At 40.4% G+C, this 15,463-nt stretch overlaps 1 protein-coding gene across 1 annotated transcript in view; it reads left to right on the top strand.

Moving 5' to 3' along the window:
* Nucleotides 1-15,097, top strand: part of pitpnc1a (phosphatidylinositol transfer protein cytoplasmic 1a) — a 57,627-nt gene extending 42,530 nt beyond the window's left edge. Inside the window, exons 4-9 of the mRNA XM_058048801.1 lie at nt 428-435; nt 3,845-3,916; nt 6,998-7,093; nt 13,190-13,345; nt 13,578-13,641; nt 13,714-15,097. Coding sequence (XP_057904784.1) covers nt 428-435; nt 3,845-3,916; nt 6,998-7,093; nt 13,190-13,345; nt 13,578-13,641; nt 13,714-14,027 — 710 coding nt within the window. The 3' untranslated portion in view covers nt 14,028-15,097. The remainder of the gene's footprint in view (nt 1-427; nt 436-3,844; nt 3,917-6,997; nt 7,094-13,189; nt 13,346-13,577; nt 13,642-13,713) is intronic.
* Nucleotides 15,098-15,463: the final 366 nt, after the last annotated feature.

The following is a 15,463-nucleotide window of genomic DNA, read 5'->3' as shown; positions in this document are numbered from 1 at the left end:
TCAAATTCAGAGAAATTGTCAGTCATGGCACACATTAATTAACTGAATGTAATTATAATTTATGCATGGTGACTTTGAACATGACTGTACTATAAGGTACGTATGCAGTGGCTCCTGGATGTGGTTGCTTTAGCATGCTTGAAGGTTTTAAATGCCACCAAAAAAAACCTTGTATACTTCACTTGCACCCTTCCAAAAGGTGAACTTTCATTACGCTGAACATGACAGTTACATGGCTGCAGAGTGATGTGCACTTTCCATTGTTGGTTCATTCATTGTGCTTTCACATGGAACTGAGGTGATATTGCAGCTCCAAATGGTCTTTTTTTCCCCTCCTCATCACTCACATTGTTTTTCCTGCCTTGTTCTCTTCTCCTTCACATATTCTGTCCATTCTGCTGACGACCGCTGCTGGGTATTTGATCAGAGTACACGGTGAGTACTTTCAATATGTCTACACACAGCTGTACCAGTAAAACAAATGTCAGTAAACACAGCAGTGCAGCGGAAACTTAATTAGGTACACCAATCAAATGACATCAAATACAATGGCAATATCAAAACTTGGACGCTTTGTGTGTGTGTGTGTGGGTGTGTGTGTGTAACGATGGAATCAATAAAGCCTCATGATATTGAATAACCACAAAAAAAAACTAACACAACACACAAACACACTGGTAGATGCTTACTAAACTCATCACACAGCAACTTAACACTCAAATTGTATTCCTAATAATAGAGGTATAGCGATTCATTTTAGTAACGATTCAATTTGCATCATGATTCATGGTTGCCAGTATGATTTAAGTACGATACTGGTTCATTTAGAATGGTATGATCCAAAACGATTCATTCATTCATTTTCTACCGCTTTTTCCTCACGAGGGTCGCGGGGGTGCTGGAGCCTATCCCAGCTGTCTTCGGGCGAGCGGCGGGGTACACCCTGGACTGGTCGCCAGCCAATCACAGGGCACATATAGACAAACAACCATTCACACTCACATTCATACCTATGGACAATTTGGAGTGGCCAATTAACCTAGCATGTTTTTGGAATGTGGGAGGAAACCGGAGTACCCGGAGAAAACCCACGCATGCACGGGGAGAACATGCAAACTCCACACAGAGATGGCCGAGGGTGGGATTGAACCCTGGTCTCCTAGCTGTGAGGTCTACGCGCTAACCACTCGACCGCCATGCCGCCCCCAAAACGATTCAGTAATTTTTAATTAATTCAGTAACTTTTGGCCAGACATTCTACCGGACTGTGAAATAAATACCAGGATACCAAACGGCGCAGGTGACGTTTCTGAGATTCCGGTTGTTTTTTGTAATGGAATCAGGCTACAGTGGAACGCAACCAACATTTCTGGTTGAATTAACAATGGATGAATAAACAGGTTGAATTAAATTAAGTCTGTGATTCATTCTGTCTGATAAAACATGATGTGAACTTTAATTTGATACAACAAATGTAGTTAGAATGTTGTATTCTTGTGTTAAATTATGACAAAGTTTAAGATAATGAGGTTTGCACATTTGGAAGTGAGCCCTGAAAGAAGTTTGGGATGGCTCAAAACATTCGGTTTGAGAGGGTGTTGTAAAACTGGATTTTTGTGATGTCACACATAGACATGCGCTGTCGGTCAGATATGCTCTCTGCCCTATCCCCCAAGCTCTGCTTCTGTGTTTATGTTGTTATCAGTGACTCCCAGCAAGTGTTTCTTTGGGTGTAAGGGAAAGCTACATTTGTTTACAATTGCTAACAACGCATCTGGCACATCTGGTTGGGTTCCTGATTCCCTCCCAACAATTTTAGAATAGTCGATGAATGATTTGATTCAGAGGAACCTGACTATACAATCAATATCGCCACTGAATCATAAAAATGTCTTGTGATCAATATTGTACCATTCTGACTGATTATTATCTTTAAAAAGAATGCCTTTTGATTTTGTTATCAATAGCCTGTTTTGATACAAAAGCAGCCCAATTTGTTCTAATGAAGAATTTAAAATGATGCGTGTGTTTAACAGAACACCTATACTTACCACGCAATTAACCGCTTCAGTGGTACAACCCACAGATAAGGTGAGCGCTAGCTTTGAATGCTAACAAGACCGTTAGGAATTGTGGAATTATTTGGACAAGGTTAAATATGACTCCAGAAACTAAAGTAGCTTATTGCATACAACAACATATGATATGTGCTTTTCCTCTCCTATAGTGCAAATGTGTGTGACATTACTGTGGCCTCCGTCCATCAAATTGCGCGCTGATATTTAACTGTGACCGCCACACATGTGACACAAGTCATTTCACATAATTTAGGAGCTGGGTGGAATCAATACAGTTCAATCAATAATTGTATTTTTCCTGTGACTTTCTGTGTATTTTCGTCTTTGTATGTGCTGTCTGTGTAGAGACAGCACATCTATTGTATAACATCTTCCAGTAGATGCATTTCACTAAAATGTTTGCCTGCAAGCTCGTACCAAGGACATTCCTCAGTAAAGACATTAAGGCTAACAACCTCTCTGTGCTATACAACGTGTTAATTGATTTAAGCTTAGACGACACACTAATGATTGGCTCCTAGGCTTAAGATGGAGTGCTTGTCCTCTAAAGCCCACCCATCCATCAATTATGCTGCTTTGTGCAGAAAAGACAATAAGGAAAAGTACTTACTATTACACTTACTATTGTGGGATGTTCATGAGACCTTACACTTACTATTGTGGGATGTTCGCGAGACCTAAGAGGAAGGGTGGAGCATGCATTGGTGCAGACTGTTGTATTAACACTGGCATTGGCTGGGGTCTCCACTGTTCTCCACAGAGCCCTTCTGGTTTAATCAAGTGTTTGTTGGCTGTGCCGCCTCATTCACTCTTTCAAGCTCGAGTGGCTTTTGTGCTGATGCAATCGATGGACTTTGTCATTGAATATAGGCAGGCATGGTATTGAGTTTTGTTTTACATAGCATTAATTAGAAAGGTATACTCATTATTTCTTCAAGCTGAGCCTCATGTGTTGTTCTGCTTGTCGCACATTTTTTCTTCTTTTAAAATATCAGCTCCTTATGTAACCAACATTATGGCACTCCTTGCTTGTGTAATCATTTAAAGTGTTAATCTAAGCAAACTGTTGCGTTTAAGAGGTGATGGACAGCAGCTATCGTGGCCAATGGCAATAAGTCTGCATGTATTAGAGCAGGGGTAAGCGGCCCGCGGTACGCATCAGACCCGTCAACAGTATTCAAGTGGCCCACAGGGCGTTTCCAAATTCCATTTTTTACCCCTTTAACATCTGTGCTGAACGCTTGAGTCATACAGGAAATAGTCAGATGCAATCTTGTACAAATAGGCGATAGGCAACAACACAACACAACACGGCAACACACAAACATCACCCACCTGCTGAACTATGTGTGGATACAAATAAATATCTATGTATATATCATATAGTCCTGCCGCAAGGCATGCTGGGGAGGTTGTGGTTTGTTAGATTTTTGCAAAATATGGTGAGGAAGTTGTCGGGGAAGTAAACAATGACTTTAACATGGTAATGACATCCAATGTTTTATTGTTGATAGCACATATTGTTGTGACCGCTGGACTACCCAGCATGCCCTGCGGACACTTGTAAATAACAGCTACGTTACGCGTTATGTTTACTGCTTAGCTGTTTATCACCCATATAGTATTAGTAGTTGTTGTGTGTGTTAACCTGCTGTGGATGTGTTGTTTTTATTTTGTTTCACCGTGAGTTCTCTTTGATGGATGGCCCCTCAGACAAATTTTTTAATCCAAATCACTTCTTTTTTTTTGCTGTTTGCCTTCAATAGTGTTCCTTCCTTCCCAAGTTCTCCATCCATATAGAGAGCAAGTATGAGGACAACAAAGGCAGCAATGATAACGTGAGTAAAAATCAGTTACATCATCTTTTCTTTCCAGATTTTGTCAGCTTTTCGTTTGTCTTTTTTCTTTCAAAGCATAACTATTTATATGACATATTTTAGTCATTTGGTGTGAAATATACATAATAAGTACAGGTAGTAGGTGGGTTAATGCATGAGCTGGTAAGTGTCTGAAGACAGCGTGAAATGCGCCACACTGAGGAAAGACGAACAGGAGTCATCAATTAATCATAAATCAGGTTTTAAAAGTGAGGAAGATGAGTGGCAGCCCTTGCATAATGTCATCTTTCATTCCTTTCTGTGTGATCATTAGGATATCATTGCTTCTGCTCAAGTGCACGTGCACTTAATTATTGACACCTCTCGCTCACAGATCCAGTAAAAATATAAAAAGTCTAATGCAAGTTGCTAATACTGTACAGCAACTCCCATCAGTAAAGACGGCGAGTTATGCAATGCTGATCCAATGTTTTAAAGGGAACCTATTGGGATTTTTTTTACTTTTCTGATCTATAAAAATAGTTAGAATGTTGTATACTCACGTTAAACGATGCCAAAGATTCAGATAATGAGGTTTGCACATTTGGAAGTGAACCCTGAAAGAAGTTTGAGATGGCTCAAAACGCTTGGAAAGCTACACTAATTCCCTTCCAGCAGAAGAAAAAGATTTTAATCTGTCTGCGGCATTTCACACTGGACTGTTTTGCTATAAGTAACAATCTATCCTAACTCTCCTAACTGTGTTTATTTTGTGTAAGTCATGGAACAAAAGCAGTTGTCTATGTAGCATTATAGAGTGTGCATACATGAGTGGGGTTGCTAATAGGTGTTTCCCACCACAGTGGCTCTACGCGAGTTTTTAAAACACTGGTTGGCCCGCAAAAAACGTGTAATGACCACATTACAGCTAAAATGCTAAAGCTGCTTACCATTGAGAGACGTCTTGAAGTAACCTCTTTTCTTGAAAAACCTGGCACTGTCCGGTTTCGACTTAAGGATCAACTTCGGGATCCAACGCATAAACACATATTTAAAAAGATAAATTGCTGTTTATTATCAACTCCTATACCGTTTATCAACTCCTCTGAAGTTGGGTTTGCAGCTAGCGGCACCGGAATTCCTCATAATCACTTGGGAGTATGACCAATCACAGTGGAGTGGGCGTGCCTGGAGGCTTGCCATGGGTGGGATAAATTAAAACATTGAGTTTTCATGGGAAGCATGAAATTCAAAGAAATAGGTGCAGATTCTGGAAGCTCTAGAAAGCTTTCTGTGCTGGTTATCGTGTGTAGCTGCTCTATAGGAGTCCACAATTCAATACAAAGGGTAAAAAAAAAAAGAGCACAATAGGTCGACTTTAAAGAAGACGCACCACCACCAAGTGGCGAATGAGGGTCATTGCATCCCAATTATCACAAAATCAGATGGTCTTTCCTAAAAGTTAACATTTCAATGCAACAAGTGAGTGTTTCTTTCTCCTCATTTATTTGACTAACCTTCACTGTCCTTTCACCTTTCCTCTTTAGCTTCCAAAAATATAGGAAGTGTCCAAAATCTGAAAAATATTATGCACTATAGTAGTAATAGTTGTTGTTTTGGTAATTTAATTTATTTAATCACAATTACACAGTATTTAGTTTGATAACTAAATTAATTTGACTTCCAGTTGAAGCATTAAACTGCACAATTTTCATCTATTTTTTAACACTTGTGTGACCATTGGGAATGTTAAAAAGTGACTTGCCATCATTTGAATCTTTTGTTGTTGTTTTTTATACAGTGGTACCTCGTATAAATAAATGTTATAGAAAATTAGAGCAGAAAACAATGTGAAATAATTATAAACATCACTGATGCGTTTCTATTTTCTTGGCCAGGATGGATGTTATTGTTAATGTATTAGAGGGCTGGATTATGTCAGGCGGTCAATGTCGTCATTAGTGATTAGTGCTAGCACTAGCGTGTGGTTGATTGATCTGTCAGGAGATGTGTAAAGCTACAGCGGACTCATACCTCAGCCTCATCTATGTGTGTATCTGTTTGCCATTATGAGCATATTAGAAACCCACAGTATTGCTATCGCAGGCAATTGTTGATGGGGTAAAATTGTCATTAGACTTGCCAAAGCAATGTGCCTCACAGGATACCGTCATACAGTCCCTCACCTCATTATGATTTCAACTAATAAATCCTGCTGTTTCATTGTTGAATACAGCCTATTAGAAATACATTCATTCATTCATTCATTTTATACCGTTTATCCTCACGAGGGCCGTGGGGGTGCTGGAGCCTATCCCAGCTGTCTTCCGGCAAAAGTTGGGGTACACCCTGGACTGGTTGCCAGCCAATCACAGGGCACATATAGACAAACAACCATTCACACTCACATTCATACCTATGGACAATTTGGAGCCACCAATTCACCTGGCATGTTTTTGGAATGGGGGAGGAAACCAGAGTACCCGGAGAAAACCCACACATGCACGGGGAGAACATGCAAACTCCACACAGAGATGGCCGAGGGTGGAATTGAACTCAGGTCTCTTAGCTGTGAGGGCTGCACGCTAACCACTCGTCCGCTGTGCAGCATTAGAAATACATATTGAAGCAAATTTTACATATTTTTCCTGTAAAATTTTTACTTAAAATACTTAAGTAATACTTAAATAATAAAAAACGCTAAAATCCTACAGTATGACCAAGTGCAGATTCGAACCAAGGTTCCTGACTGTGTGGCCTACATGCTAACCACTCATCCACCTTGCAGCTTATTTGTAGATGTAATTAAAATAGTACTTAAAAGATTGCCTGTGAAGTTAATTAACGGTTGTATGACGGCCACAATTTGACCCTTCTATCATCATTTCCAGACCAGCAGGAATGATTTTCTTGTTGTACCTGCTAATGTCTTCCAATCTGCGCTACATTTGTTTTTCACCCACAGCCAGTCTGGAACCATTTAAACACACACACAGCATGTGGCTTGGGAAATCACAGCCTTCACCACACAACATTGGTCAATTTCCCCTGAAATCGCATTTATTGATCCTGCTGTCCTCACACGGTTGTCTTTATATGCAGATATTTGGCAGCGAGCCTAGAGATGAGGAAACTGAGGTGTGTTTCGTGGACATAGCCTACGACGAGGTCCCTGAACGCCACTACAAGGAGTCAGAGGTAAGGATGCTACCATTAAATCACATGGAACTACGCCTACTGTTTTGTTTTGAGAATGAATCACGTGCAAGAGTGATGAAGTTAATTTGTGACCATGCACTACTGTATTTATCTACTGGTTGAGATGAGAGGCTGGGGGCTTGCTTGTTGATATGTGTGAGTGTGTTTAAGGGGGGTGAAGTTGTGATGATGGACAAGCCCTCAGGTGATTTGTGTGTATGGTTATAAAGAGTCAGTGCAGTGGGGTTTTATTATTGGCAAGTCCTGACACCACCACTGGCACACTGGGGGGGGGGGGGTGTAATGTACTCATTTAATGCAGGTCCTATTTAGAGTATGTTGGAAAAAATGTGGAAAATGCTCACATTTATATTTCAATTTACACATGGATCACAAAGTGAAATACTCGTACACCAATTCCTCAAGCCTCTAATAACCTAAAATTTATATAATTTATCTACTCATCTGTCCATCCCTGGTGGTGTAATAGTACAGCTGCTGCCTTTTGAGGTAGAATCAGAATCAGAATCGCCATTATTGTCATTGTATAGCATACAACGAAATTTGAGTGCAACTCCACGGTGCATTTTGTAGAAAGTAAAATAAGAATAAGGAAAAGGATCAAAATAAAACAAGGAATAACAATATAAATGACAGGAGCTGTTCAAAATAAGTGTAAATATATGTACATCAAAAACAATAACCTTATGCAGTAACAAAATGTAGAATTGCAGTCAAAACCAATAACTTATACAGTAACAAGATGTAGAATTGCTGTAACCAAAATGTGGAATTTCAGTAAACAAAATGTAGTATTGCACATATTGTACCTGAGTTTCACTTGGATGAATGAATCTTATTGCACATAAGTCCAGTATTGCACGTTTGAAGCAGCTTCGAACTGCACCAACATGAGCGGGTGCTTTGCGCTGTCATTTATAGACCACCCAAGCACAACAAGGATTTTATTCAGGACTTTTCTGACTTTGTCGCTGCAATGCTGATAAAGTATGACAGAATTTTAATTGTGGGTGATTTTAATATTCATGTCTGCTGCCCTTCTTCGCTTATGGCAAAAGACTTTTTAGAATTGATGGAAGCTTTTAATTTGACACAAAGTGTAGCAGGAGCTACACAGATACATGGACACACTTTAGACCTCGTTTTGTCTTATGGTCTTACTGTTCATAACGTCTCTGTAGGTGATGCGGTCTTCTGGACTTAGACGCACACTGTAACACCAGCCTGCCTGCTCCTGTTCGCTTTGGTCGCTTTATCAAGCCTGACGCGGCCTCGGCCTTTGCCACTCTGTTCTCCACTGCGTCTGAGGCTTTTATGACCTCCGACGCTGCACTGGACACCGAGCAGCTGATGAACTGCTTTACTTCTACCTGTGCGACTGTCTTGGACAGTTTAGCCCCTCTGAAAGTCATGCGCCCCAAAACTAAACAAGAAGAGTGGCTCAACGATGTCACTCGAGCAGCCCGGCGTGAATGCCGAAAAGCAGAGCGCAGGTGGAAGAAAGACTGTCTACAGGTCTCCTATCAAATTCTCAAGGACAGTTGGAGACATTATCAGAATGTGGTGAAGACTGAGAAAACAAAATACCTCTCAGACTTGATATCAGACAATATTAACAACCCACGTGTTCTTTTTAAAACTATTGACTCTGTTTTAAATCCCAGTCCATCCACTATACTTGAACAATCATATGAAACGTGTGAAAACTTTATGCAGTTTTTTAAGGACAAGGTTGCATCTGTACGAAGTAATATATCACCCCCCTCTTTTAATATGCCCACATTGACACAGTGCTCTAAAGGTTTTTATCAGTTTGAACCGGTGTCACTGGCTTTTATCACGGAGATGGTAAAGGGTCTTAAGCCTTCTTCTTCCCCCATCGACCCAGTCCCACCTCGCTTTTTTAGGGAGGTGTGGCCAACCGTGGGTCCTTCTGTGTGTGCCATCATCAACAGTAGCCTGGCCTCTGGTACCGTGCCATCTTTCTGTAAAAAGGCTACTGTTGAACCTTTGTTGAAAAAAACTAGTCTGGATCCTTTAATTTTATCAAATTATCGGCCAATCTCTAAACTGCCTTTTATCTCAAAGATTTTAGAAAGAAGTGTTCTTGCACAGATGCAACCTTTTTTAGATGAGAATGGGATTTTAGACACTTTTCAGTCAGGTTACAGGGCTTTTCATAGCACTGAGTCTGCACTTTTAAAGGTTTTTAACGACCTATTTTTAATAACTGACTCTGGTGGTTCAGCCATTTTAGTGCTTTTAGACCTGACTGCTGCTTTTGACACAGTGGACCATACCATTCTTTTATCTCGCCTGGAGAACTGTGTGGGTGTCAGGGGGTCTGCTCTTGAGTGGTTTAGGTCGTACCTGTCAGGGAGATGCCTTGCCGTGGGACTTGGGGGATCTTACTCCTCCACTGCTCCGCTTGACTGTGGAGTTCCGCAAGGATCAATTCTTGGGCCCATTTTATTTGCCCTCTACCTGGTCCCACTTGGCGCAGTACTTAAAAAGCATGGCATCTCCTATCACTTGTATGCGGACGACTGCCAGCTGTACTTGCCACTCGCAAAAAATAATCATGCCCCCCTGACACCCCTTCTTGAGTGCTTAAGGGATGTCAAGGCCTGGTTGGCTCACAACTTTTTAATGCTTAACGAGGAGAAGACCGAAGCTATCCTCCTCCTCCCCCCGATAGACTTCGGTCCCCTCCAAAACAACATTCGTCCCTCAGCCACCAGCCTTGGCGTCATAATAGACAGTGATTTTAAACTCAACAAACAAATTAATGCAGTTATAAAATCCTGTTTTTATCATCTTCGGCTTTTATCTAAAATTAAATATTTTTTATCTTTGCAACACTTTGAGCAAGTCATGCACGCTTTTATTTCATCACGTCTGGACTACTGTAATGCACTTTACTCTGGAATTAGCCAAAAGTCTCTCTCCCGCTTACAGTTAGTCCAGAACTCTGCGGCACGGCTTTTAACAGGAACCAAAAAGGGGGAGCACATCACCCCAATTCTGGCCTCCCTACATTGGTTGCCTGTTCGTTTTAGGATTGATTTTAAGATTTTATTGTTTGTTTTTAAGGCGTTGAATGGGCTGGCCCCGAAATACATCTCGGACCTCATCCAAGTTTACTCTCCAGCTCGGTCACTGAGGTCCGAGGGCCAGCTCCAACTTGTGGTGCCCAAGACGAGACTTAAGACCAGGGGGGACCGAGCCTTTTCTGTGGTCGGCCCCAAACTATGGAACTCTCTGCCCTCCCAAGTAAAAAAGGCCCCCAATATCGAAAGCTTTAAGTCTCGTCTTAAAACCCACTTTTATTCTCTGGCTTTTAACTCAGAGTGAGTCGTATGGTCCTGTGTCTTTTAGTTCTTCGTTTTTATTGTAATTGGTTCTATTTTTTATACTTTTATTGCTTTGTTTCTTGTTTTTAATATTTTAATATCTATTTTATTATTTTATTTCTTAAATGCTCTTTTAGTTTTGGATTATTACTTTTTATTTTTACTCGTCTGTGCAGCACTTTGGAAACTCTGTTTATAAAATGTGCTATATAAATAAAGTGGATTGGATTGGATTGGATATATATATATATATATATATAGGTAGAGACCAGGTGTTCGATCCCTGCCTCCCAGTTTCCTTTTTTTATTTTGAACATGCATCTAACTAATATCAGGTTCTCATTGGGAGTGACCAGGATGGATAGGATCAGGAAGGAGTACATCAGAGGGACTTTACATGTTACACGCCTTGGAGATAGAGTAGAGAGGCCAGACTGAGATGGTTGGGACAAGTCCAGAGGAGAGATAGTGAATATATTGGTAGAAGGATGCTGCGTTTAGAGCTGCCAGGTAGGAGGCGTAGAGGAAGACCAAAGAGGAGGTTTATGGATGTAGTGAAGGAGGACATGAGGGTAGTTGGTGTGAGAGAGACAGATGCAGAAGACAGGGTTGGATGGAGGAGATTGATTTGCTGTGGTGACCCCTGAAGGAAAAAGCAGAGAGAAAGAAGAAGATCTAACTAATATCAGGTTCAAGTCAAATCGTATTTTTTCTTCAAATCTAAACCATGATATATAAATTGTAATATTTATATATAATATTATATATTTATATTATTATATATTATATATGTTTAGAATATTATATTATATAAATTATTTTGCTCTTAATACATAGCATCCAGTTTGAAAGGAAAAGCAACGCAGCACACCCTACTATAAGACAGTACGATCCATGTGATCTCTCTCAGCCAATCAAAAACGAATTATGATAATAAAGTTATAGGTCATAGATTTAAAATGTATTTTTTAAAAGTTAATCATGAAAAATTAAAAATATTTTAATACACTACAATGATTTTCTGAGTGTCGAAAATGCGTATTTTTTAAGTATTATTAATGAAAGTCACATACATAATAAATACATTCATTTCATTTTGACTCAAGTTCCCAGGTGTCAAGTGATGTCATCCTGTAAAGCTTACCTGTGGACATCAGATGTAGACAACAAGCAGAGCACATGCCCTCCCTGTAGGGGATGAAGCGTCTGCCACAGTTCCAACATGAGTGCCTGAGACAAATGAGCAGAACTGTATAATTTGTCCGGAGGGAACGCTAATTAACCCATATAAGATTCTTAATTAAAGGCCTCCTGTTGAGCAGATTGTCAGTGCTTGTGTGCACGTAGCTTGTAAATGGATGCAGCTGTTGGTGGTTTCATACTGTTGTATGCAGTGAGGTTAAAAAATATGAGTGTAATGGAAGTCAATTAGTTGGCCACTACAGAAGGTGTCCAAAGAAAGTATGTGTTTTCTACTTTGGTGGCAAATGTAGTCATTTTTGGGTCATGATCATTTAACATTTGGTAACAGAGCCTCGTTTTTTGGAATATAGGCCTGTGGCACATTGCAGAAATAAAAACAGCAATAATAGGGAAATACAGGAAAAAGGGCATAATGTAACAAAAAATAGGAAATGTTGATACTAATATTACACATTGCATTACACACTCTGTGTGGAGTTTGCATGTGTGTGTGGGTGCGTGGGTTTTCTCTGGGTAGTCCGGCTTCCTCCCACATTCCAAAAACATGCTAGGTTAATTGGCGACTCCAAATTGTCCATAGGTATGAATGTGAGTGTGAATGGTTGTTTGTCTATATGTGCCCTGTGATTGGCTGGCGACCAGTCCAGGGTGTACCCCGCCTCTCGCCCGAAGACAGCTGGGATAGGCTCCAGCATACCCCTGCGACCCTCGTGAGGATAAGCGGTATAGAAAATGGATAAATGAATAAACATTACAAAGATGTTATTTAAATAAATGTAAAATGGAACCTTGGTTCGCGTGTTTTTTTGGTCAACTCAGTTAGCATACAATATGGTGTGCCTCTTATTGTGTTATTTTACACCGTGTTACTCCAACTGTGTTCTTAACCTCCTTGTTAGCTGCTTACTAATACATAGAAAACGGATGTCAGCTAGCTCAGAAAGCTACACCAAAAAAATAACATTTTGGGCGGTTTACACTAATATTTTTACATACATAAAACTTGCATATAAATATGGCAGGACAACCAACACAGAGAGCACCTTTTGTGTTTTGCTGTGGGTTATTTCTTCAAATGTAATAGTTTTGGAGCCATGATCTGAAGAAAAGCAGAGACTTTTGAATTTTTGAGAAACTATTGAATTCCAGAAATAACTCTTGCCAAAACACAAACGTCTGTGTTGCTCTCACTGCCACATGGTGTTTTGCCAACAACAGATCTTCAGTGAAGGTAAAAGTAACCTTAAATGTTCATGTATTTGTAAGCATTTTGATTAGTTTTTTTCATGTAAAACTTGAATTGCAAAACTATAAAAATGGGCTTTCTGGAACGGATTATTTCTTTGACTCAGTTAGCGTCTGTTTTGGTTAGAGCCAGACTTGTGACACTAACTAAGGTACCACTGTACATCATTTTTAAAACAACACATGCATCACAGACAATTATGCAAATTAGACAATGATGTCATTTAAACACCTATAATCTGACCCGATGATGTGTTGTCTCACGGCCATGTAGGACTTGCGGTACTTCAAGTCAAGGAAGACGGAGCGAGGACTCCTGCAGGAAGGATGGATCAACACTCAAGACCCCATCATGTGCTCCTACAAGCTGGTCAGCGTTAAGTTTGAAGTGTGGGGCCTGCAGACACGCGTGGAACAGTTTGTACACAAGGTCAGCATAAAAAAACAGACATGTTTGTATCTTGGAGACTTAGCTTGCCTATCTAGATGCACAACCAGATGGCCTCAGCCTGCAAAAATTGGTCACATGGTGTAGCAAGAGAGAAGATGACAACACAACAAGTGACTCATTTGAATCATCTGATCTCCATGGAGTAATGACAATAAGACAAACAACAACCAGCAGAATGCACTTTTGACTGTTTTCTTGGAATTCTTCTCAGGTAATCCGAGATATCCTTCTGTTGGGACACAAGCAGGCCTTTGCCTGGGTGGATGAGTGGATAGGTAAGTGTTTGTCCGGGTTCTTGAACCAGCTTGTTCATCTCCAACGTTTCTATATTGTCTCATCCCTGCCAGACATGACAATGGAGGAGGTCAGAGAGTATGAGCGTGCCACTCAAGAAGCCACAAACCTCAAAATCGGCACCTTCCCTCCAGCCATCTCCATCACAGAGACGGCCCTTCCATCTAGCACCCGCAGCGGCCCAAACAGCGCCCCGTCCACCCCTCTCTCCACAGAAGCCCCCGAGTTCCTGACTGTCCCGAAGGACCGTCCCAGAAAGAAGTCTGCCCCGGAGACCTTGACCCTGCCGGATCTCCAGAGCCGCCGGGATTCCATTTTCAAACTTCCCAGCTTCTTCTCCTGGAACGCCAGCCCTCAGCCCGAATGAGAGCGCGACGGAAGCCGCCCCAAACGTGTATACGCCCTCTACTCTCAATGAAGCAGAGGATGCCTGCCTGCCCAGCACATCCCATAATGCCCCATCAGCCAGCCAGCTGAAGGAGACTTGTCAGCATGACTGGCAGAGCCTGCAGACAGGCAAGCCTGAAGTCTTGCAGTTCCTTAAAAAGGCATGGAAACTCCAGGGTGGCCCTTAAAAAGTCCAGTTAAGTCTGCCAGTGAGCACCACTTAGCCCAATTAGCTGTAAAATACATTCCTTAAAAAAAGCTCAGGGTGTGGTTGCTCAGATATGTTGTGATTGAAACACATGATGCACATTTGTGTTGTTTTGCTTCTGGCAGTGTGCTTCAACACGTATGTGTTGTTGGGCCTGTGACTGTAACACTCGAATACTACTATGGTTTCCACAGCCACACTTGGTTGTAAGTGATTGTATAGCTGTAAATAGCATATGGTTTTTATTATTAATACTAAACAAAATCTTCAGACCGAGTGCATTTTAGGCTGGTGGACTGTAACCAGCTTGTAAATACAACATCAACAACATGAAAAAGTAGAAACCGGATATGATAACGCATAATAGTCAAAAATGTATTGACAACTGCATTGAAACACAAACATATTCAGGTTATATGATCATGTTCAATCCTAATGGCAAAGGCAAGGTCCCCTGCAAAACGTCATTGGACACAGTAAGACAGTGATGTTAAAATAAGACAACGGTGCAACATCTCCACATAGCCAGCCACCAAGTGATGACTCAGCATCAGTAATGTAAATATTGTCATTTTCACCCAATCATCAGATTTTATTCAGGACTGTATCCTTACTAATAACAATCCTGCTTTCATGCTAACTGACTGTTGTGTATTTAAATGACACACTACCTATTTACTGTGCCAGTGTTTTGCATGGGTTTGGCATAATTATGTGCGTTCTGTGTAGTTGTAAACTCAAACTGTATTGACTTTATCCTATGCTGGAGTTAACGTTATGTAAATGAAATGAATTGAAATAAAATACTGTAGCAGCCATATGTGTGTGGGGTTTTTTTTTTTGCTAACCATAGCTTTTTTTTATATATCTTTTTCTTTTTTTATATTTTATTACAAACTTCAAGTGTACAAAACAATATAAGCAGAATTACAGGAACATAAAAGTGCAATTTCTACAGAACAATATCAACATAAATAAGAAAAAGGAAATAACAAAGAAAGGAATGTGCGAGGGATATTGCTTGAAAATAAGAACAAAATAAAAACAATAGAAAACATGTCACTTAAGCTTGTTCTTCATATTAATTGTTTTTAGAATGTTCTCCAATGTACGAAAGGTTTTCACTGCTTTTCTGTTTTTGATTATCAGGTCCAGTTATTCATATATCTTCAGAAGAAAACTGGTGAATATTTGGCTTGCATAACATG

Source organism: Doryrhamphus excisus, chromosome 15 (genome assembly GCF_030265055.1).
Source record: "Doryrhamphus excisus isolate RoL2022-K1 chromosome 15, RoL_Dexc_1.0, whole genome shotgun sequence".
NCBI classification, from domain to species: Eukaryota; Metazoa; Chordata; class Actinopteri; order Syngnathiformes; family Syngnathidae; genus Doryrhamphus; species Doryrhamphus excisus.
The sequence above is the reverse complement of the archived record's forward strand: the minus strand, read 5'-3'. Positions and strand labels throughout refer to the sequence as shown.